Below are 25,657 nucleotides of genomic sequence, written 5' to 3'. Positions count from 1 at the left end.
GTGACGGAAGAGGAAAGCTGGAGGACAGTTTCGGTGAGAGACTCCATCTTTGTGCTCATCCGATCCACCACACCGCGAAGATATAATACTTCGGCTTTCAGCCGTTCGAATTCCGCTGGGTCTACATGCGGCTCAGACATCCTGTCACGGTCGGGCGGATCACACACAGTAATTCGGCGTGCCCGTGTGGCGTGCTGGTTAGACCCAAGCGCGGCGAAGGCTAGCGGTGGGTTTGGAACAGACACGCAGTTACTCTAGTAATGATCAGAGCGCGAAGCGTGGCTTCGGAACTGTCGTTACAGACAGAGAGCGAGTGGAGCCGGGAAGAGAAAAAGGATTGAAAGGGATAATCACTCACGGTTGCTGAATCAGGCGGAGACTGACGTCGGCAGAGTTTCGGAGCTCCTGACATGAAGGGAATGATGTCTGAGCGGCGAACAGGTGGGTGGCGTCTCTCTTTTAACCCCGGCCCCGTGATCAGCTGATCACAGCCGATCACCGGCTGACAGTTTCATCACTCATCCAAGTGACTTCTTTAGTCTCAGCTGACTGCAGGTTTCCCCAATCTTATAAACAGTACATTTGCATGATGACTGAAACCAGCCCACTGAAGGAACAATGGGCTGGGAGGTCAGTTCCTTAATCATAATTATGCAAATTCTCATGACCATTGATCAACAACCACTGACCAAAACCCACTGATCAATGGCCATGAGTCCCATTCACAGAGAGTTGGTGAATGGCTGCAATCACAGCATTGTAAGATGGCGAAAGATGTATCCTTAGTCCCCCTACTCGATTCAGAGATGGTCTTTCCCTTTTCACGTAAACGGCCTCCTTGACTCCGCGCTCAAACCAGCGTTCCTCCCTGTCCAGGATGTGTACATCCTCATCATTGAAAGAGTGTCCACTGGCCTGTAGGTGTAAATAGACTGCAGAGTCCTGGCCTGACGAGGTAGTTCTTCTGCGTTGTGCCATCTGCTTTCCCAGAGGTTGTTTCGTTTCCCCGATGTATAAATCCTGGCACTTAACAGCGTAAGTGCATGTGGTTTCAGGATGTGGTGTTCAGAGCTGCCCACCAGCGGCTTGAGGATTGAAGCCAGAAACTTGGAGATGTTATAGGTGACAGAGTTGATCATACAGGCAATTGGCCTTAAAGGTATCTTCGGTAAACCATACAGACTTGGTGTATAGCCTGTGGTATGAGGTCCGGTCGATAGTCTTGTCTTGTTCTAACTGCTTCAGACAGTCTATCACCTTCTTCCTGTAGCCACTTCCTGGGTCTCGTTTCAGTGATTCTAACAGTGACTCGATGAGAATAACTCTATTCCAGCCATGTGATTGGTTCAGTGTAGGGATGGGTATCGTTTAGGTTTTATCCGATACCGGTGCCAAATCGGTACTTTTGAAACGGTGCCGGTGCTTAAACGGTGCTCGAACCGGTGCTTAAAGAATGGAGAACACAAACTTTGTCCAAAAACCTCTCATGTTCAGCTGTTTTTTTTTTTTTGTAAAAAGATAACAATGTTAGCCTTTTCTGCAGCTATGGGGCATATATGGTATCACTCTTGGCTGGAAGCAGTGCTTAAACAATGGAAAAAAAACACAAACTTTGTCCAAAAACCTCTCATGTTCAGCTGTTTTCCACTTTTTCTTTGGTCATTTTAGCCTTTTTGGCCAGGGTGAAGGGAGCATCTGCCATCAAACAAGAGGACAGCCGCATGTAGCTATGATGATGTTTGCTAGTTCACCTTACATGCATTAATGTAATAACGTGGTTAGCCTACTCAACGTAAATTACACTCGAACAACATTAAGCGACTCACGCAGAGAAGAACGGCTTCATCATCCTCATCATTTCTGCTACACTGGCAGGGCTAGGGGCCAGGACTCTATTCTTCGGGTTTTTGGGGGATGTTGCTCCGGGTCCGATAACTGGCAACCCACCCAACGTGCACAGTGTGAGGTCTCGCAGCAAGCTATCAAATACGGCGCATTTCTCGGCTTTTAAAAAAACGCTATGCGTCGCCAGGTGTTTCATCGGATTCGAGGTGTTACCTCCTTTGACAGTATCACAGTATCAGCTTAAAGCACTTGTTGCAGGCTGCTGAGTTTGCATCTTTTGCTGTGAAGTACAGCCAGACTTTTGACCGCTTCGCCTTGGACATTTTTAATCTATAGCTCTGCTCTAACTGAACGTACGTACCTGGCCCCGCCTACTATCCTGGGAAATGTAAAATGATTAGAAGTGTATCACAGCTCAGGAAAAAAAAGCACCGAAATAAAGCACCGAAATGTGCGCTGCTTTTCGGTCTGGTTACTACCGTTTATGTCAGAACGACACCGGTACCCATCCCTAGTTCAGTGTGATGCTATTTTCATTGTTACTGGACTTTCGTGATGTCAAAATATGGCTGGAATAAATTCTAGTTTTTGTTTGTTTTGTATGCAGTTTGCCTCACAGTGTGTTGCAGCTAAAGGCCCAGCTGCTGTATTTCACTGCGAGGGAAAAGAAAGAGAGCTAACTTCACTCAGCGATGGAGAAAGATCAGAATGAAGAGAGGTTAAATTTAAAGGGAAGGACTGCTCTGTGGTGTTTGATAAACTGGAAATGTGAACATTACATGTAATCTCCTCATTTCAGTCACATGTTGGGTTTCCCTGGAAAACATCCTAAGATATTCTAACTATGAAAATACAGTTTAGTGGTTTTATGCAGAACACATCTGGTTGAATTCAGTTGTGTAAATCCATAAAGAAAAACAGGTCAGCTGATCACAGCTTGTACACTAAGAAAACCTACTGAAGCTCATAGTAGAAATTATTGTGAATTGTGATTTTTTTTTTCCCTTTGCTGATCCACTACACAGATCTCAGGGTTCCCCATCTGATGAATCTCAGTGTAACCCCTGACTGAATCATTTTACTGTTCGTGTGTGGAGGAAAAGTCACCCTCTACCCTTTAGACAACAGAAATAATCCTTCACTGGAGGTGTGCTAAAGAACAGATTCAAGCTAAGTAAATTCATCACATTTCAGGAGCGGGACCTAACCTCATGCACGCCCCTTCTGGCCGTCAGTCTGTAAATATGCCTCCTTCACTAATAACCTCTGTTCTGATTTCCATGCACCCCTGCTTTATTTTTTTCTTTTACTTCACTTATCACTACTTCATGGGGAACTGCCCGGCCCGGGAGCCGCTGCCAGTCCCCTCTGAGGCCTTCTCCAAACTGCAGCATCAGTTCACGGTTCCTAATCCATCATCATTCATCTTAACTAAGGATGTTGTCCCAGCTAGTGAACTAAAGCATGCAAGTGAGTTCCTGCAGGTTACACAAAACAACACCATGTGCTGATAATAAGTGAACATAATATGTGAGAGAAAGCAGCCCTCTCATTATAAGACACTGTGAGTCTCTGCATGCTGCCTTTATGGAGCTACAGCTGTTTGTATACAGTTCAAACTTCCAATGAGTCTGTTAAAGAAATCACAGTATAGCGACGTTTGGTAGGCTGGACTGTATGACAATAAGAAACACATTTGTTATGATAAGAGTTTAATAAAAAGAAGTTTAACAGGTTCAGTTCTTGAATGTTTATCATAAATAATATGAGACATATTTTATTGAACAAAATCTGCACTGTCATGAACAAATGTGAAAATGTAATTTTTCATGATTTATTGGGTTAACCCTCTGAGGTCTAAAATATAATTGGCCATTTTTGACTACACTTTTTTTTTTACATTTACATTCATTTTTTTTCTTGTCTTACATGTATCGTTCTTTTCAGCTCCAACCTCACATGTCTGAATGTGCAGTTGTTTTTTTTTCATTGACATACTGTAGTAACACTGACTGATCTGAAATCACACAAAGAACAATAAAAATAAAATCCCAGTAGTAGTTTTTTTATCTGCTTTTTTTTTTTTAAATTGTAAAATCCACACATATGTGGATTGTGTGGGCTCTCTCTTCTCTGATTTGATTGTTACATTTGTGATTGAAAGGACATTGACCAATCCGCTGAAAGGAAGAAAAATTGGCTGAAATTCATACTCGTAAGTTGAAACTGACACACAAACAGGAAACTTGAGCGCAGAGTTTTACACATAGTCTTTTGCTTTGTATCTGTAACCAGACCTTAACAAAACAAACTTTGTAACTTGTGTAAATATTTTTTAAAACAGAAAAATTCTCATTTGTAGATGCACAAACATAATTTTTTTCAGATATTTTGGTTGACAAGGTTACAAAACTCTGCATTTGATTTACAAGTACAAAATATTCATGAGCACAGTTTAAGCCCATCCACACATTACATTTGCGCAGCTCGATTACAGATGTTAAATCCACATAGACTCTAACCTTATGTCACTTTCAAACACATTAATATTAACATGTATTGTTCAGTTTCTAACAGTAAATCTCACCTGCTGAGACAAACACAACGACGCTGAAAAACAGGAAATTGGAGCAGAGTGACGCAGTTCCAGCAGACATTTCTGTGTTTCTGTATTAAAATCAGAATCTGCGCTTCAGACGAGACAACATGAGATGAAGTTTGAGGTTCAGATGAAGCTGAAAGTCCCTGAGTGAAAGAACAGCTCTGTAACTCCACACTTTTGAGTCAGAGAGAGAGGCTGGTGGGCTGGACTGGAGCCCTCCAATGGCTGCAAACCAGTTAAATAAATGAAAAAAAACTGATGAGCAGCCAGCCTTTAAATAGCGACACCATAATATTTATACCTGTCTTTGAAGAGGTTAGGACTCTTATTATACTGAATGATCGGAAGATGGCGCCGAGTATGGCAGCCTCGTCGCGAGCTCCCCCAAGCAACAACTGTTTTTTGTGTTTAATTTTCCTTTTCCTTTATTTTTTCACGAGTAACACACGAGTAACACGACGCAGAGGGAGAAGATCTGGCGTTCTGATTCGACTGAGACGGCGCACTAATAGACTACCACTACCCAGTTTATTTAATGTGCAGTCTCTGGAGAACAAGCTGTGCGAGCTTCGGGCACAGATCTCATTCCAGTCTGTTCTCTGTGCACCGCGCGGACAGGTCACAGGATCTTACTGGGAAAAAAAGAGGTGGTGGTGTGTGTTTCATGATCAACAACAGCTGTTGTGATTATGCGAATGTGCACCCGGTCAAATCCTTCTGCTCACCGGACCTGGAGTACCTGATGATTAAGTGCCGGCCATTCTGGCTACCAAGGGAATTTACAGCAGTGATTATTACGGCTGTTTACATTCCCCCACAAGCTGACACTGACCGCACACTCGGGGAACTGTACAGCGTGATCAGCAGTGAGGAAACCGCACACCCAGAGGCGGCGTTTATCACGACCGGGGACTTTAACAAAGGAAACCTGAAGAAAGTTTCACCAAAACTCCACCAACACATCCATTTCAACCCTCGTGGAGACCGGCTACTTGACCACTGCTACACCTCCTTCTAGGAGGATGATCTGATATCCTCATGTTGGTGTTGTTCCCAGATCATCATGAAAATGTTGTTCCAGGTTCAACATTGCAAGTGACCAATCACATTGTTGTGACGTTAATCTTTTGCGCGCCAAGCCATTCGTGCATTTATGAAATTCCAATGTTGCAAGGACAATATCAATTCTGCTTACTGTTTATTAAAGGGTTACGGTTAGGGTTAGGGTCAGGGTCCGTTGATCGGCGGACAGAGGCGGTTTCTCGCAGCTTAAGTACAGTTTTTTGTTTTACGCCGGTTTTTCCCGAAGTTGCAAAAGTATGACGTCACAACATTCTGATTGGTCACTTGCAATGTTGATCCTGGAACAACATTTAGTGTGATGATCTGGGAACAACACCAACACGAGGATATCAGATCGTGCCTTTCCGGGATGCATACAAAGCCCTCCCCCGCGCCCCATTCGGCCAATCAGATCACTGCTCCATCCTTCTCCTGCCCGCCTACAGGCAGAAGCTGAAACAGGATGCTCCAACCCTAAGGGCGGTGCACCGCTGGTCGGACCAATCGGAGTCTACGCTGCGGGACAGTTTTGATCACGCGGACTGGGAAATGTTTCACGTGGCTGCTGACAACATTGATGAGTACACAGACTCAGTCTGCGGATTTATCAGAAAATGCGTGGAAGATTTCGTCCCATCCAGAACAGTTAAATCCTTCCCAAATCAAAAACCCTGGATTAACAGAGATGTTCGCACGGCACTGGCGGCACGGAGCACCGCTTTTGCCTCCGCGAACACATCGGACTACAAACATGCACATTACGAACTCCGGAAGACGATCAAAGCAGCCAAACGTGAGTACAAGGACAGGGTGGAGTGTCCTCGCCCTGTCCGGCCTGGACGTCCTCGCCCTGTGCGGCCACCTGCCAGGCCGTTGCCTAGACATCGTCGTTGTCGCGGCCGGCCTCCAGACCTGCCCCGCTGTTGCCATTGCCATCTGCACGGTTGGCCCCCTGAACTGTCTGCCCATCGCCGCCGTTGCCGTCCGCACGGTCGGCCCCCTGAACTGTTTGGGTGTTGTTTTGGACTCATGTTTTGTTTTTTGGCCCTCTTGGTGCTCTTGTTTTGGTTTGTGTCTGTAAGTTCAGTCTGTTATGTTTCCTGTTTTACTTTGAAAGTCCTTGTCTCATGTAAATGCATCTGGTTGTGCTTCCTTTGCCTCGTTAGGCCTGATTTGCCCCAGCTGTGTTTCCGTCCTGTTACCCATTCCCTGATTGCTCCCTTTGTGTATTTAAGCCCTGTGTTTCAGTTTGTCCGTGTCGCGATCTACCCTCATTTATGCTCTGTGTTCTGTCTGCCTGCTTATGTAAGTTTATTTGGATTTTTGTTACGTTTTGCCATCCAGCAATAAAAGCTGAATTTTGAAGTACACTTTTGCCTGCTGTGAGTCTGCACTTTGGTTCCACCATTTCCGGCCTGCCCACAGCCATTTCATGACAGCTACTTGTCCGGACGAGATTCCCGGCCGCATTCTCAAGTCATGCGCGGCTCAGCTGGCTGAAGTGTTCACACACATCTTCAACCTTTCCCTCTCTCTGTCTGTAGTCCCAGCCTGCTTCAAAATGGCCACCATCTTCTCTGTACCCAAATCCTCCACTATCTCCTCATTGAACGACTGACAACCTGTAGCCCTGACCCCCATCGTAAGCAAATGCTTTGAGAAGCTGATCAGGGACTTCGTTTGCTCTGCACTACCCGACTCACTGGACCGTCTACAATTTGCATACCGCCACAACAGGTCCACTGATGATGCCATAGCCCTGACACTACATACTGCCCTGTCACACCTGGAGAAGAGAGACACGTATGTGAGAATGCTGTTTGTAGATTACAGCTCAGCATTTAATACCATCGTTCCCTTGAAGCTGGACAGGAAACTGCAGGATCTAGGACTGAGCAGCTCCCTCTGTAGCTGGATCCTTAACTTCCTGTCTGACAGAGGCCAAGTAGTCAAACTGGGCAGCATCCCCTCATCCCCCTTCACACTGAACACTGGTGCTCCACAGGGGTGTGTACTGAGCCCTCTTTCTGTACTCACTCTACACCTACGACTGCACGGCCACTAACAACTCCAACATCATTGTGAAGTTTGCGGATGACACTACAGTGGTGGGTCTTATCACCAAAGGTGATGAGACGGCCAACAGGGAGGAGGTCAGCGCCCTGACCCACTGGTGTCAAGACAACCATCTCACCCTCAACGTCGCAAAGGCAAAGGAGTTGATAATGGACTTCCGGAGGTGCAGAGAAGTACACACCCCCATCACCATCAACGGCGCTGCTGTGGAGAGAGTGAGCAGCTTCCGCTTCCTTGGTGTACATCTGGCTGAGGATCTTACGTGGTCAGTACACATAAACAAAACCGCGAAGAAGGCGCAACAGCGCCTCTTCTTTCTCTGGAGACTGAAAAGATTCGGCATGAGCCCCCGCATCCTCAGGACCTTTTATCACTGTGCCATTGAGAGCATCCTCACTGGATACATCACCACCTTGTAAGGCAACAGCACCGCTTACAACCGCAAAGCTCTCCTGTCATGCGGCGGCTGTATGAAGGCAAGACAGGACCCAAATGCACGCCTCTAGACACATGGGGATGAACTCAAAGGCAGGTCTTTATTAAGAGGAACACAAGAAGTCATACAAAACTATACTGTTTTGTATGACTGTTTTGAGGCGCTGGGAAGACACGGGAAATGCACACAACGTAGAGGGACGACGCAACACAGAACAAAGGGACACTCTGACATAAATACACAGAAGGTAATGAGGGAAGTGGGCACACACGGGGAACACAGCTGAAGACTATTACTCATGACCGAGCAGGGAGGACACGAAACTGAAAATACTGACACCAAGATGTGGACCTTAAACACAACACAGTACACAGAGATGAGCACAGAGAGAGAGGCAGAGAGAGAGAGGCAGAGGACAAGGATGAATACGAGGGGATGAGGAGAACACAGAACACAAAGGACGGGAACACGGTACCACGGTACAGTACGGAACAAACACCACAATAAAAGCATGGACACAGGAGGAATCCAAATACCAAACCAAACAATCCAATGGACATAAGGAACAAAAAACAAAACCACAGGAAAACTGAGAACACTGGGTCAAAATGACCCAGGACCATGACATCTCCAGAGAGTAGTGGATTTTATCGTGGCGATCGTGGCTCAAGAGTTTGGAGTTTGCCTTGTAGTCAGAAGGTTGCCAGTTCGAGCCCCGGCTCGGACAATCTCGGTCATTGTGTCCTTGGGCAAGACACTTCACCTACCGCTTACTGGTGTTGGCCGATATGGCAGCCTCGCTTCTGTCAGTCTGCCCCACGGCAGCTGTGGCCACAACTGTACACAGCAAATTCAAAAGTCTTAAATGTTTTGGTGTTAATAGTCTTCTTGCAAAAGTAGAGTTAATTTTACTCTAAGCAGAGTCACATTCTTTTAATGTAACTCTGAGGTGTAAAATGATAGTAGTTAAAATCGAGTGTTAAAAATGAGTGTTTCTATTTCAAATCTGGAGGTGTTACAATGGAAACATTAACTCTTGACCTCTTAACTCTGAACTCCTACAGGGGCTATGACACCAACAGAGTAAATTCACAGACTCCGCCCCCAGCACGGCTCCAATCGAAGCTGAAGTGAAGCCGTTTCAGAACATTTTGCTCTACATATTTGAGTTGTTTGCCATGCTTGGTAAGTCATTTTTTCAAAGGTTGTTTCAATTATTATTATGAGCTTTTACTTCTGTGGCTCTTTGGAGTTGAGACAAAGCTGTGTGAAAGGCATTAGCCATGTTGCTCGGTGATAGCATAATATTCTGTTTTAGCTAGCTGAAAGGTATTGTTTGCGGGCAAATACCACAGCCTTGAAAAAAAGCTTGCATGTGAATTTTCAGTCAAACCTTTGGTCAAATACACCTAAAACAACGTCTAGAATGTGAAATGTTGGTATAATGGTGCTACTTGAAGCCTGAAAACGATCGCTCATAAAAAAATACAAAAAAAAAAACGAGCAAACAGCAGTAGCAGACGTCCTGACTGGGTTCTACGTTAGCATTTAGATCCCTCCAGAGTTTTGTGCACACGGTTTAGGTAAAAATGAAAAAGGTTGAGGTTTTACATTTAGTTCAGTATTACCTGTTGCCTGCGTCTTTGTTTTTTGGGAAAATACTTTTACACAAGTAATGGCTCAAAGAGGATTTCTTTTTTTTTTTTACTGTGCTGCAATTGTTTACTGGATTATTTGTGCCATTAATTAGTGTGAACTAATTTTTATTCAATCTCCGCACAGGATATGCTTGTGAAGATGGAATATGGGGGAGAGCAGAAGTGCGTTGAAGTTCCACAAAGTGATGAATGAAAGACATGCATATTGTATTGAAGAAATAACTGTTGAGAATGCTGTTATTTGCATTTACCATGTCAGACCTTTTGATAAACAAAATTCTAATGAAAGTGAGAACATGTATACTGTTACATCTTTCAGAAAATGTTTTGAAATTGTGGTGCACAGTTCAGAAAAAATGTTTTTCAAAAACCATTGCGTCTTTTTAGTAAATGTTTATTTCCAAGAGAAATTTCTAGAAGTTCAGAACAGTAAAATTCCCGCTTTTTAGAATGAATTAGAAGATAACTCTTACGTAGTTAAACTAAAATACTCTTTGAGAGTTAATATATAAACTCTTAACACCAAGTGTTAAATTATCAACTCCAGACAGATTTGGTGTTTAACACTAAATCAGAGTTAACGTACCAACTCTCCAAAAAGAGTTAAATTAACACTCTCTGGTGTGGACCCATATAGACACTTTAATAGTGTTGAAATCAAATCCGACAGTGTTAATTTGGACATGCTGGATTTGCTGTGTAGTTTGCCTCCACCAGTGTGTGAATGGGTGGATGACTGGGTGTGTAAAGCGCTTTGGGGTCCCTAGGGGGGACTACTAAAAAGCGCTATACAAATACAGGCCATTTACCATTTATGGCAGAAACATATTTAATAACAGTCATGACCAGAGATGGGCAGCAACGCGTTACAAGTAACGTGTTACTGTAATCCATTTACTTTTTTTTCAAGTAATGAGTAAAGTAAGGGATTAATATAGCAAAAAGGGTAATTAGATTACTGTTACTGTCCCGTAAACACGCTGCGTTACCGCGTTACTAAAACCGTGATTTTTTTTGTGAGAGTGTCTCATGACAGTGACGTAAGCGAGTGCGACGTTTGTGGCAACAACTGTGTGCAGATCAACAATGGATAATATATCGAGTGCAGGAGAGAGTATGAGCGTGCAGCGTTTAAAGCGTGGAAGTACTGACCTTACTTTGAGGTTGTTTCCGTAAAAAGTGACAATTAGGGCTGGGTATCGTCACTGATTTCTAGAATCGATTCAATTCGATTCGATTCGATTTAAATCTGGGAAATTTTGACAGTCAGAAATATTATAATTCAGATAAGTACATTTACATATTTTTGTATCAATAAAAAGGAAGCTGAGACACGCAAGACTTTATCAAAGGTGTGAGCATCACAGCAGATGCCTTTGTGTCAAAGTAGCTGAAGATAAAACACACAAAAACATGTAGGTGATTTTCCTGGCCTAGGATTTTATAAAAATATTCTGCAGTACATCAAAAACGAAAGAAAACCATTAATTAATGAATATTACCTCTGACGTTACAGCGGTTTTATTAGAGACACAGCTAAGCATTTTGCATTTTGAATAATTTTAAAAAGTTTAAATTTGTTCAGTATTGAACAGCAGAAATGAGGTTTTGTTTTCGGAAGAATGTAAAAGGGAAAAAAACAGCGGCCGACAGCACTGTAAGCAACAGTAGACTTGTGCGTAACAAGCAAGCGAATAATGAAGAAAGCGAAACTGTTCGAGAGAGACAGAGAGGGGGGGGGAGAGAGAGAGAGCTGCGCATTGCAATGGATGCAAAACAGTAAAAGAGTGAATTCATGACGATGTTTATGTGAAGCGTTTGGATCTTCTTTTGCTGCTGGTTCGGTCAATATTGTTTGGAGAGACATTAAACTAACAGCTTTAGAATCAGCGCATAAAGGGCGTGAACACAAAGCGCCGACCCGCCGACAGATCAGAATCAGCGAGCTGTCGGCTTTCAGCCCTGACTGTGAGAAAGGCGACATCTCACTGATTCTGATCCGCAAGTCGCGCTGTGTGTTTAAGTCTATGTGCAGAATCCCTGTACCTGCTCTCATTTACTGTCTTAACTGTTTGGTGGTTCTTGAAATTTTGTGAGATGTCACCAGAGATTCTGGCATTTTGGGCAAAATAAATTTATATTAAAAAATCGATTCAGGATTTTAATGAATCGATTTTACGTCATCCAAGCCAGAATCGATTTGAATCGATGAATCGATTATAAAAACCCACCCCTAGTGACAATAACATTAGTGGCCGGTGTTCACTGCGTGTAGGGTAAAAACATAGTAGCAGTAGTGTAAAGACGCAAAGTGCAAATTCAAATTCAAATTCCTTGGTAACAGTTTAATCAAAAGGCATTTCTGTAAGGTTTATAGTGTTGGATTGTCATTTATGCTTAGAAGTCTATAATTGTTTGTACACAGCAAAATCTCCAGTGTTAAATTAACACTAGAGAGTGTCTATATGGGTCCACACCTCTGAGTGTTAAATACAACACTGTTGAGTGTTAAATTAACACTTTTGACAGTGTTATATGCTTAAAAGTAACCTAGTCAGTTTTGAAGATTAACAAAGACTAACACTGAGCAGTGCTGATTTTCTAACACTGGAATATTTCTAACATTTTGAGTTATTTTCCAGTGTTAGAAAATCAGCTCATCCATATGTAGCCAGATGGGCTACTCGCCTTCCGTTTTTTTCTTCTCTCTCACTCTCTCTCTCTCCTGCGCTCGTTCTTTTCGCCGCACAACTAGGTTAATTGGGAACCCACCTGCACATTGATTGCAGGGTGGCGCTAGCCCGTATAAAGCTAAGCCGGTGTTTTGTTGGATTATTTCCTCCCTTGCATTTAGCTCAAAACAGCAGTAAATGCTGGCATACTGCGACGGACTGATCAGCAAGAGCCGATTATATGACAGCTACAGCGCTGTCATGTTCATAACCCCGCCGACCACTTGGTCACACATACAACAAACATCAACAACCAGGAAGCAGCTTCACCTCTGATCACACACACACTCAACTCTACTCACTCACCTGGAGGAACAACACAAAGGTAGATGATGCTGATTGGTTCCGTGCTGATGTCTCTCCTCCTGCGCTTTGTTCCACTAACAAGACGACACTCGTATGTTCCACTATCAGCAGTGTTCACATCCTTCAGAATCAAAGACACGTCTCCATCCTTCATCTGTCTGTCCTGCAGATCCACCCGGTTCTTAAAATATGGATGCTGGTACTCTGGAACAAACTGTGCTTTTTGGTAAAAAAGCACATATTCATCTTTCAGGTCTTCTCTGCTCCAAACTATAACTATGATCTTCTTGTTTGGAGCTCGACATGTCAGAGTGACGTCCTCTCCAGACTCAGCTGTGATGGTTTTCTGGTCTGAAAGAGGAAACAACACAGAGCAGAGAGGTTAAAGGTCAAAGTACAATTATGATCAGAATGATTGACTTTAAATATTTTGTTTATTTCCTTTGACATTTGAGTTTTTAGTCATGTTGGATTTAATTAATGAACTTCTGAACATCCAGCAGCTATTTAAATGTTTTAAAGTCGAGTTTTCATAGTTGAACATGTTCTGTTGTCCAGCTTTCTACAGCGTCTGCTGGATGTTCACCATGATTTATTTATCTTTCTTTGTGTTTGTTCATCTGACTCACATTCATGCTGAAGATGCTCTGCTACATGTGGATCAGCAGGATTCAGATTACAGCCTCTGTAGATCAGGATACCAACAGCAGCTGCAACAAGAAGAAGAAGTACTGCAGAAACTGTCAGACCAACTATTAGTCCAACATATCCGTCCTCCTTCCCTCCATCCTCTCTGTGTCTCCTCCTGTGTGACCTGCAGGTGAGAAACAGGTGTGAGGTGTCAGCTGTCAGGTAGGTGATGAGTGAAGAACAGAACAGAATCCGTTTCCTCTTCAAACTGCTGTCAGACATTATCTACTGCACTCTGATCACATCACTCAGACCAGCTGCTTTCTACAAAGTCTCATCAACAACATCTTTAGAAAAAAACATCAACAACCAGGAAGCAGCTTCACCTCTGATCACACACAGACTCAACTCTACTCACTCACCTGGAGGACCAACATGAAGGTAGATGATGCTGATGCGCTTCAAATACTTTGTTCCTATCTGGACGATACCACACTCGTATGTTCCAGCATCATTAATCGTCACATTGTTCAGAATCAAAGACACGTCTCCATCCTTCATCTGTCTGTCCTGCAGATCCACCCGGTTCTGAAAAGATGGATGCTGGCTTGTTTGATCAAACTGCTCATCTCGGTACAAAAGCACATATTTATCTCCCAGGTCAGCTCTGCTCCACTTCACAGCTCTGATGGGTTTGCCTTGTGGAGCTCGACATGTCAGAGTGACGTTCTGTCCAGACCCAGCTGTGATGTTTTTCTGGTCTGAAAGAGGAAACAACACAGAGCAGAGAGGTTAAAGGTCAAAGTACAACTGTTCATTTCTAAGGCAGCCAATCAGAGAGCATAGGAGAGACTAAACTACATTTATTTATCATGTAACTACTCAATCATTTGCTTCATTCACCCATGCACTTTTTTCTATGTCAGTCATAAGCCAACACAGGAGAATGAAAGTGCTCGTACATGTAAGGTTGCAGAAGAGTATGTCAATTTCTTCTCTTATCACTCCACCCCAAAAGCCATGACACTTCGTGAGATAAAAACAGAGACTCTGAAAGACCAGGTTCTGCAGAAAGTCATCGGTCACATCAGGAACAACACGTGGCATCTAACAGATAAATCCCAGCATGCTGACATTTTGAAATCATTCAAACATGTTCAAAGTGAACTAACAATAGCCGACTCATCTGACTTCATACTCAGAGGCACGAGGATAGTCATTCCAACTGTCCTACAAGAAAGAGCAATACAACTGGCACACGAAGGGCACCAGGGTATCGTCAAGACCAAAGCGCTGCTACGTACCAAAGTATGGTTCCCAGAGATCGATCAGAAAGCAGAATCTGCAGTTCAAAAATGTCTGCCATGCCAAGCTAGCACACCTGTCACACACACTGACCCTCTGCAGATGTCACCATTACCCGAAACGCCCTGGCACAGTGTCAGTGCAGACTTTTATGGACCACTCCCTACAGGGGAATATCTGCTCGTCATCACAGACGAGTATTCTTGCTATCCAGTCGTTGAAAGTGTACGCTCAACATCAGCATCTTCTGCTATCCCAGTCATTGACAAAGTGTTCTCCATGTTTGGAATCCCAAGGACAGTAAAAACTGACAATGGTCCTCCTTTTATCAGTGAGGCTTTCTCACAGTTTGCAGACTACCTAGGATTTCATCATCGCAAAATCATACCTTGTTGGCCTCAGGCGAATGCCGTTGCTGAGAGATTTATGAGAACCCTAGGCCCCACTGAGAGTTGCCGAGACGCAGGGCACACCATGGAAACAGCAACTAAACATCTTTCTTCATGAGTACAGATCTACACCTCATAGCACAACAGCGAGCTCACCAGCTGAAATACTGTTTCAACGCCAGCTATACACCAAGCTCCCTTTCGTTAACACCACTCCACGCAAGTGTTCAGATGCTGAAGTGAGAGCAAGGGATGATAGTGCAAAGATCAAGATGAAGGTGATCGCAGATGCAACTTGTCGCGCCAGACCACACTCACTAAGTCTGGGTGACACAGTGCTGCATCGCCACCCCAAGCACAACAAATTATCCACACCATACAATGCAAAACCCTACAAAGTGACTAAGGTTAAGGGTTCTGAAATTACAGCTACAAGGGGTGGACACTCGATTGTCAGGAATGCCTCATTCTTGAAGAAAATCAGACATGGACTTGAAGATGCCCCACCTGGACGGCATGTCGACCCCACCTTAACAGACAAGCCCAGATACCCCGTCAGATCAAACAGACACGTACCTATGCTTCTGTCTGATTACATCAGATCTAAGACTTGAATATCTGAGTGACCAGTTAAAGGTTATGCTGCGTGTAACATGTTTGTTGTTCCTGAATCTAACACTGTGACCAGTATTATAGTGTTGAATGTTGATAGTGTTTAGTCAGAGATCTGCGCAAATGCAGTGCTGTTTAAGTGATGTTTAGGTGTGGAGAAACTCAAGTAATAAGAACGTTCAGTAATTTTATCAGGTGTCGTTGTCATAGGTTCAGATGAATAATTCACCTCGCTGAATACCTAAGTTTGTTAAAAGAAAAAAAAAGGAGGTGATTGTGATGTTTACAGAACTTTTATTTTGAAAGGTCGAATGTAAGGCGGAAGGAGGATATAAAAAAAAAGGAGACAACAGAAAACGGTAGATGAACAAGTTAGTGCTGCAGACTGTGTTGCCGCTGCAAGCCTGAGAATTAAAGAATGGAACTGAGAAATAAGGAAGGTGTCATCATTGATGTTTGAGGCATGCAAACATCACAGTACTCAATTACTCTACGTTACCGTGTTTTACTTACACTTTTCAGTTGTAGCTGCTGACAATAAATAATATTGTTTGAATAATTAATGATTTTAGTACAAGATACTGGTCAGTATAGATACCTATTTCTCAAATGTTTAAATTCAATTTTAAATAAAAATATTAAGTATATTTAAAGAAGGTATTCTGTGAACCACATACTGAATTTTTTTGTCTGAGATAAATGTAAATAAATACCTTAATATAACACAAAAACATACGTTAATATTTTAGATATTTATTTCAACTTATCAAATTCAATAATTACTAAAATGATATTCATAGTTTTTATCATGCTTATCTAACTTATATTTATAGTGATATCTACTAAGCCTCTGAATTACTTTTTAGAGTGTAGCTACCAGCAATAAAGCTGAGTTTTTTCTGTTCATTTTTGCCTCCACGAGTCTGCATTTGGGGTCCTTTCTACCAGCTGCATACAGCAAACATGACGAAAGAACATGACCATAACGTGACACAGACTCTCCCTCCTCGGAGTACAACGCCATTGTTGCTGTTGTTTCTCTGCTGTGTCTTTCCCCCCCTTTTTTTCTTCTGTCCTTCCATTTTTCAACTTTCTCCCCAACGTCTCTTTCTTTCTTCTTTTTCTGCTTCGTCCCCCCCGGTTATGCCCGTTGTGATTGTATTGACTCAAAATAAAAAATCCTAACACACACACATTACACTTCTTTGTCTCTGTCACAGCTGGATTAAAGTCCACACAGACCCATGCAGCCTGATGCAGCCTTTACACGCACACTGGACCAATATGAAAAGAGTTGTTTGGCTTTAAACATATAAACCAGCTGAATTTTATTCGCCTTTATCACGAAGTACAAACTGTTTAAATCCAAGTTAAGCCTCACCTGCCGAAACAAACAGAGACACAGACAAGCATCAAAGTGCAGCAGGGTGACAGTTACAGCAGACATTTCCGTGTGCTGTAGTTCTGCTGATCTGGCTCTTAGTTTCTTCTAAATGCCTCAGTCTGTTGGTTTTGTGAAGTGTGGTTCACAGCACAGCGATCACGTGATCATGGAGTGCCGACAGATGGCCCACCTGCTGCTTCTGCAGGCAGGTGAACCGCGAGGATTCCCACCTGAATTAATCTTTTACTATCAAGGCTCCTATGACTCATTGGTCAGAGGGAGAGAGATCGGCACGCTGCAGACTAAATTCATTCAAGTTCAAGTTTTCCCAACATAAAACGTCCATGTCATTAAGCACGAAAACAAAAACAGGCTGAAGAAGTAATAACTCTGATCTCATTTTTTTTTATACTTTTGACATAAAATATTGTTAGTTGGTCTGTTTGACTCCATCCACACTCTGACCCGCACGCAGGCAGAAGCTGAAGGCCGTGGACTCAGGCTGATGTCCTCCACAGCAGAACAGAGAGTTTCTTCATCCTCTGAACCATTGCATGTCTGCTCCTGGTTTATGATATAAATTGGATTAATTCTGCTTCATAAAAAAACAAACTTACAGAAAGTGCAGTTAAATGTATATCATCAGTTTCTGTGTGAAAGCAGCACAGCCCTTAAGACTCACAGGCTGAGTGTGAAGACTTCTCCCACCTTGGAACTGAGCCAGATGAGCTTTCTTATGAAAACCTGACAACTTTCCAGGTAACTTGTAAGGATTTTAGCATTCGGGAGTTATTAGTTCGCAGCCATTGGAGGACTCTGGTCAAGCCCACCAACCGTCTCTCTCTCTCTGACTGTTAAGTGTGGAGTTACAGACCTGCTCTCTCATTCGGGGACTTTCAGCTTCATCTGAAATTCAAAGCTCATCTCATATAGTCTCGTCTGAAGCTCCAATTTGATTTAATACAGAAGCACAGACATGTCTGCTGGACCTGGATCACTCTACTCCACCTTGCTGTTTTTCAGCATCCTTGTGTTTGTCTCTGCAGGTGAGATTTACTGTTAGAAACTGAAGATGAGTGAAGAGTATCAGCCTGTTTACATGTTAATAATATTTCTATAAGAGTTATCTTCAGATTGATTCAGTTTGTCTGTGCGGACTGAACATCTGGGGCTGTGATCCAGATGTGACAGAGACAAAGGAGTATGTGTGTTTCCAGGGATGCTGTCAGGGATTTCTTTTTATCACTCTGGGCCTCATCACTTTAATATTACATGGATCCAGGTTTATTCAGATGTGGATCAATGTTCTGCTTCAAGAAATAGATTTTTTTTTATTTCATGGAAGATTGCTACTGCTTCTACATATTTATTTAAAATATTAGTATTGGCAAGTTACAAAATCCTTTGGACATGCATTTTCAAACAGAGTATATTCTGTCTGTCCTGAGACTGAGTGGATCTCAAATTTCAATGTGCTTTAGCTCAATAAAAGCTCTCCTCATGTTTAGCATGAGGCTAAAATTCCCCCTCAGTGGGTCACTGGTGACCTGCTGGATGTTCAGAGGTTCATTAAATCCAACATGACTAAAAACTCAAATGTCAAAGGAAATAAACAAAAATATTTAAAGTCAATCATTCTGATCATAATTGTACTTTGACCTTTAACCTCTCTGCTCTTTATGATTGCTTCTTTCAGATCAAAAGACTGTCTTAGCTTTGCCTGGACAGGACGTCACTCTGACATGTCAAGCTCCAGATAACAAACCTGTTACAGGTGTAAAGTGGAGCAGAGAAGACATCAGAGATAAAAATGTCTTTTTGTACCACAAGGAGCGTTTTGATACCACCAATCAGCATCCATTTTTTAAGAACCGTGTGGATCTGCTCCTGCTGCTGCTCCATAATCCTGCGTTGATGCCAACCATGGAGAAAGACACGCTGATCATCATCTTTAGACTTCAGACCAACAGTGTGTGTCTGTGCTGTCTGTCAGTGACTCTGAGCCTGAGTCTGTCAATACACAAATCTTTACTTTAATTACTGTAATTAAACTGTAACAGCTGATCTCTACATGAGGACGTTTGTATGGTTCAAAAATTTAAAAAAAAACACACTCATAAGATCATGTTTATTTGTAACACAGTTTGACTTTATGTCAGATATCTCTCTGATGTGAACCGTGAAGCATGTTTCTCATTTATCAGACAGTTTCTGGCAGGTAATTCAAATAATGTAAAGTTCTTTATCATCGTCTCTGTTAATAAAGATTTGCATTCATGAATTTTGACATTTTCAGTGTTTTTGTCGTGTACAGAGTGTATGATTTATTTATTCATTTATTTTTTGTAACAAACTTGCTGTGATCGAACCATTTCTGCATCTGCACCTGTAATAACCAGTGCTAGCATTATTACACAACAAATGCAATGTGTTACACATTACTCGTTACTTTTCTTACAAGTGATGTGGTACCTTAGTTAATTAAATGCTGACGAAAGTAATTTGTTACAGTACATTACATTACTTTTTCATTAGTCTGTGAAAGAACCTGAAACACTACTAACAACACAAGCTTTAGGCTAATGCGCCACACACCAAAACAAATCAACACCAACAGACACGATCTCTCTTTTAGTGTTTAGGTATGAACACAAAGCCAATGGCACAAAGAAAAGATGAAAACCAGCACAGCGATTTCAAACTGATTGCTCATCACTGCTGTAGTCAGCTGTTAAATTTCCGACCTGGCTGCTGGTTGCATTCGCTCAGTTTTAACATAACTCTGGGTTCTTGGCTAGCTTAGCGTTAGCTGTCTGTGCCTGTGATTGAAAAGAGCCAAAGTTGTATTAGCAGCATAATCCAGCTGTTTCTGTCCTGGATGCAGTTTACACTTTACCGTTACACTCATTTTCGAGCGAAAGAAACCCCAAAACCAAGTAACTGATACTACAATGCATTATATTAATGTGATTACTGTCAACTATGTGGCTGTCTGTAAAAAAAAATATTGCCCCTGTTGTTAAATCATGAGTCTTCCACCGTTAAACACATTTTTGGAGATTGTTTCAGTTTCACTCAGAAGTGTAGATTAAAGAAATCACTAAAATATAACCAGTTTGATGTAGTGCCAGGTAAGACTGAGTCATCCCCCCCTCAAAGGAGCCCAGAGGGATTGATCAAATGTGATGGAAGAGGCTGTATCAAGACTAATGAGATCTATTAGATGGTTTTTAAATGGACTTTTATATTGGTTAGAATTAAGATTATTTTTATTTTTCCAGTTAATGAGGACCGTTTTCTTGGCAATGCATACGGCCGTAAAAACAATGTGGGCTGTGTTTATTTCTGTAGTGACCTCATCCAAGTTGCCTAGCAAGCACACTAAAAGGGATTAAATGTTACATTTCAGGCACTTTGATAATTCTTCACATATCTCGCGCCAAAACTTCAATGTGGGGACAGCTTCTGCTGTCCCCACATTGATGACTGGGATGTAGGCAACGCCCTTATCCACCTGGACCAAACAAGGAGAGGCCAGCAACCCAACTGGCAACCCGGACTCAGAAGGCTCAAAAAGCACAGCCTGACCTGACAACTGCTGAAAACAGGTAGTGGCCACCAGCTGCATGACACCACCAGGTATCCGCACGGCCCGCGGGCCCTGTACCTTAACGGTACCGAAAGGGTCCTCTGGGGCTTGGGCTGCAGACTGGTGACACTGATGTAAGGCCTCCAAAACTGGTCTCGGTTCCTGTGACACAGAAGGAGTATTAAACAAGGAGCCACCGAAAGCCCCAAACAGTTCTTGATAACAGCGGCGGATTACGTTCATTCCTAAGATGCCAGGGACAGAGGGCGTAGCGAACACCGCCTGAAAATCTTTCTCTTTCCCATCTAATTGCTTCCCCCCCCCACACACACAGGAAAGGCTTATACCCCACGGGTCAAACTACCACTCGTGCTGGTAATAATTATTCTCAGGCATAGGCCGGTCTGGCTCCCCACCGGCTGAGACCGGCAACCCAGGTGATTTAGAGTCCCAGCACGACACTTGGGCAGAGAGTCACTTCAGCCCGATCACAGAAGCATGGGTACGAGCAACAGTCCAAAATAAAATAGAAGAACACCAGGCGAACCAAAAAAAAGGGTAAGCCTACTTAATAAAAACAAGATAAGACAAGACAGCAGCTAGGCAGGCGTCTCGACTCTTTGCTTAAAAATCAGGCAGTTGGTCCCTGAGAAGGTGCGACAGCAATCAAACCCTACAAACAAAAAAAGGCAAAGATAACCTTAATCGTCTCTAATTTAGAAATACTAGCAGCTATAATATAAGCGGGCTTACCCCAAGACTGGAGGCGCTATACTGTACGGTGAACGCAACTCACGCAACTCACGCGTCTCTCCACCACAGCTGGAGTAACGAAAGAGAAACAGCCGCGCTATAGCGGGCCGCAGAATTATGACTACCAGTTACTGACTTTTGAGAGAAAGAGGTCGAAAGGAGGCCTACCTGTAGCAGTCACATAATCCGATTGTATCGGTAAATTAACCAATAGGCCAGCATTTACTGCTGTATCGCACCAGAAGCTCAGGCGGAATGATCCAACAAAAAAACCGGCTTCCCTTTATACAGGTAAACACCACCCTGTAATCAATATGCAGGTGGGTTCCTAATTAACCCAATCACATGATACAAGGAGCGAGTGCAGCGGAAAGAGAGCGAGGGTGGTAGAGCGAGCGAGAGAGAGAGAAAAAGAAGGGCGAGTAGCCCATCCGGCTACATCATGAACTGGAAAAATAAAAATAATCTTAACTCTAGCCAATACAGAAACCATCTAATAGATCACATTAGTCTCGAGACAGCCTCTACCGCCACATTACATCAATCCCTCTGGGCTACTTTGATCGGCTCCATCACCTAGCGGGGGTGGGGGGTCGATGTTTGGTCCCGCCTTCGCCATTGTGGTTGATGTGGAGGTAGGGACAGGCTTAGGTCGTCTGGAGAATCCCTAGGGATGTAATCACTGGATGGCTTAACCCAGGGGTTGTGGTCATAACCTGGTTAGTGACTCTGGTTGCTCTTGCGGCTGTGTGCAGCAGGGCTGGGAGAGGGTCTGTGCTGGCGGACGTAGGTTACTGGCCTTGTAGTCTGGCTGCCCCTGAGTGGATCCGGGGCAGGCGTGGGGGCTTGGGGTTCGGGGGTGCTTCGCCTCCGTGCTAGGGCTCTGGCTGGGTCTTGGGGGCTTAGGTCCTTGTTGGTGCATCGCTGAGGTTGTGGGCCGGTGGGTGCACAGGGGCACAGCAGGGAGCCTCCGGTGCATCGGCCTAACTAGGGGGCTCTTCAAATGACAGGGAGTTTGTTCCATCCTTGCAGGAGTCCACTCTGCAGTTGGGGGAGAGTCACAGGAGAGGTGGAGAATAAACTTAATATGGGTGTCTGCTGTCTTGTGCAGTCTGGGAGATGACTGAATGTTAGGGTGGGTACAGTTTCCTCTGCGGTGGGGTCGGGTGGGCTGCCCCGGGTCCTGTTGCCGTAGGATAGGCCTGGGCTCCCTTGCCTTGGTGTTGCCGAAGGACGGGGGTAGCCTACTGGGGTCAGTGGGGGAGCTGGCCCCAGGGAGGGGTATCTTGCTCCTCCCATCTTTTCCTCCCCATCCCCAGCTGCCTCCCTCTTCCTGCACCATCACACCCACCCACACAAGTAGGGCTTGGGGTGCGGGTGTGTCACCAGTAGGGTGATGGCACCGGTTCTGACATAAACGGTAGTAACCAGACCGAAAAGCAGCGCACATTTCGGTGCTTTATTTCGGTGCTTTTTTTTCCTGAGCTGTGATACACTTCTAGCCAATCATTTTACGTTTCCGAGGATAGTAGGCAGGTCCAGGTACGTACGTTCTTTTAGAGCAGAGCTATAGATTAAAAATGACCAAGGCGAAGCTGTCAAAGTCTGGCTGTACTTCACAGCAAAATATGCAAACTCTGCAGCCTGCAACAAGTGCTTTAAGCTGATACTGTGATACTGTGCAAAGGAGCTAACACCTCAAATCTGATGAAACACCTGGCGACATATAGCGTTTTTTTTAAAAGCCGAAAAATCCGCAGCATTTGATAGCTTGCTGCGAGACCTCACACCGAGCACATCTACTGTGGGTGTGGTGCCTGTTATCGGACCCGGAATTAGCAACATCCCCCAAAAACCCGAAGAGGAGAGTCCTGGCCCCTAGCCCTGCCAGTGTAGCAGAAATGATGAGAATGATGACGGCAGCAGCAGCCTTTCTTCTCTGCATGAGTAGCTTCATGTTGTTCGTGTCTAATTTACGTTGAGTAGGCTAACCACGTTATTACATTAATGCACGTAAGGTGAACTAGCAAACATCATCATAGCTACATGCAGCTGTCTTCTTGTTTGATGGCAGATACTCCCTTCACCCTGGCCAAAAAGACTAAAATGACCAAAGAAAAAGTGGAAAACAGCTAAACATGAGAGGTTTTTAGACAAAGTTTGTGTTTTTTCCATTGATTAAGCACTGCTTCCAGCCAAGAGTGATACCATATATGCCCATTAGCTGCAGAAAAGGCTAACATTGTTATCTTTTTACAAAAAAACAGCTGAACATGAGAGGTTTTTGGACCAATTTTTTGTTCTCCATTCTTTAAGCACCGGTTTGAGCACCGTTTAAGCACCGGCACCGTTTCAAAAGTACCGGTTTGGCACCGATATCGGATAAAACCTAAACGATACCCATCCCTAGTCACCAGGGTGCAGGGGAGGCACCTGAACTCCCAGGCCTTCCAAAGGCCTATCTCCCCTCACCACACTCCCTGCCGGTAACTGGTGCCCTCAGAGGTCGGTGCGTTGGTGGTTCTTGGTGTTCGGGGCTGGGCGCTCAGGTATGTACCAGCTCACTCCCGGTGACTACCTGGCGGGGCCTGGTGCCTGTTGCTCGGTCAGGCCTCTTCCGGGGCAAAGGGGGCCCTCGGGCCTCCGGGCCTGCGGCTCAGTTCACTCTGGCACAGCTGGCTGCCAGCAGAGCGGGCGGGCACACCACTGCAGCCCCCTCTGGCTTCTGTTCCGTGGCTAATGGGTGACCCCTCATCTGGGGCTCTCCTCAGTTCATCCCAGGCGGGTGGCACAGATGCCCCTCTGGTGGTCCTCCTTGGGCTCTCGCACTCTGGATGTCTGGAGCCTGGATCTCCTCCATGCCTGCTTCATGCCCTGGGGGACGGGGCTATGGCTCTCTACATCCTCTTGCAGACCATTACATGTGGAAACCATTTGAATACAAGCGCGCTGATCCACACAGGTATGCACGCGGATGTTCACTGCTCGTAGACTTAAATTACACCTTTCTTGGCTGATACTTCAAAGCACACATTGTGTGCTGTCTGTCCTGCGTGCTGCACAAGAACACAAGAACATTGAATATTTAGTATTTACTGCTGTTTACACTTAGCTAGATTAATGCGATGGTGTTGTGTTTAGTATGTTGCTTTGGTTTTTTTTGCTTGTTTTCTATTCTTTCTCTCTCAACAGGTGATCCAGGAGATTTTATTTTATTTATTTATTTTTTCCCCCTTTTTCACTGTCCCTCTCTCCTTCTGTTTTTCTTTTCCTTCCTCTTTCTTTCTCCCTTTCCTATTCCTCACTCATGTCTGTCCCATCTGTAACAACTGAAAATAAAATAAAATAAATAATAAAAACAAAGGTCGATCAAATGGACCAATACGGCAATGCCACGATGATCCATTTGGCAAAATAAATCCATTGGGTATCCTTGTTGGTCTTCAGACAACAATTCTGATGGCTAAAGAAACAAATGGGACAGGCAAAAAAAAAGAAAAAAAAAAGAATTTTCCCTTTCCAGTTCACAATCAATCCCACCCCTAGGTCAAAAAATATGTATAGGACAATTGGCCTAATCTAATATTTTGTATGAACCTGTCCAGCTGTCCATTTAGTTGAATGTAGGATTAACTCATAAGTCTTGCTAAAGTACCTTGTATTCTGATTCATCGCAGCAGCAACAGCAGCAGTTTGGTTGGATGATGTTAGCAACTGCAGCAAGTGTCTTGCTGACCGAATAATTTCATCCTGCATAATCTGAAACAAACACATAAAGACAGAAACAATTTATAAATTAACGTTCGATAAAATCTAAGAATGTATCATTTATTAGATAACAATATGAATATGTCTAACAAAAAACTTGTGTGGAGCAAAGTTACATTCAATCAAGATGGTCTGGCATGCTACAACTTTATAGTTGTTAAATTCTGGGTATACATACCCAACTTGTACACGTTTATTATTATTATTATTATTATTATTATTATTATTATTATTATTATTATTATCCTACCCAATTACATGTTTCTTTTAATCAGAGTATGCTGTTTGAATGACTTTACAATATCATTTACATTGCTTTCCTTACATTTTCCCAAATTGTATGTTATATTAATCCTATATTTCCGTTTTAATATTTCTAATGTTTGCCTTGTTTTCTTCGCTGTCTGGTCTGCCTCTGTTTTGCCTATATGGATGCATTTACACCGAAATGTCCCCAACAAAGGATGTTTTAATTCACCACTATTCCAGTGAAACACGAGTCTCCCATCT

General features: G+C 43.6%; 1 protein-coding gene and 1 long non-coding RNA gene across 2 annotated transcripts in view; one reads left to right on the top strand and one right to left on the bottom strand.

The window, feature by feature from the left end:
• The window catches only part of LOC120720346 (immunoglobulin superfamily member 1-like), a 28,211-nt gene extending 14,067 nt beyond the window's left edge, over window positions 1-14,144 (bottom strand). The window contains exons 1-3 of the mRNA XM_040009989.1: window positions 13,770-14,144; window positions 13,347-13,491; window positions 12,718-13,068 (exon numbers count right to left, since the gene is read on the bottom strand). Of these exons, the coding sequence (XP_039865923.1) occupies window positions 12,718-13,068; window positions 13,347-13,491; window positions 13,770-13,784 (511 nt within the window). The 5' untranslated portion in view covers window positions 13,785-14,144. The remainder of the gene's footprint in view (window positions 1-12,717; window positions 13,069-13,346; window positions 13,492-13,769) is intronic.
• Window positions 857-19,911, top strand: LOC120720347. Its single transcript, XR_005692903.1, has 3 exons — window positions 857-1,039; window positions 10,634-10,645; window positions 19,901-19,911. It is a non-coding gene; the product is annotated as an uncharacterized LOC120720347 (long non-coding RNA).
• The last annotated feature ends 5,746 nt before the right edge of the window (window positions 19,912-25,657 follow it).

The sequence above is a fragment of the Simochromis diagramma genome, unplaced genomic scaffold (assembly GCF_900408965.1).
Source record: "Simochromis diagramma unplaced genomic scaffold, fSimDia1.1 OVJJ01000578.1, whole genome shotgun sequence".
NCBI classification, from domain to species: Eukaryota; Metazoa; Chordata; class Actinopteri; order Cichliformes; family Cichlidae; genus Simochromis; species Simochromis diagramma.
The sequence above is the reverse complement of the archived record's forward strand: the minus strand, read 5'-3'. Positions and strand labels throughout refer to the sequence as shown.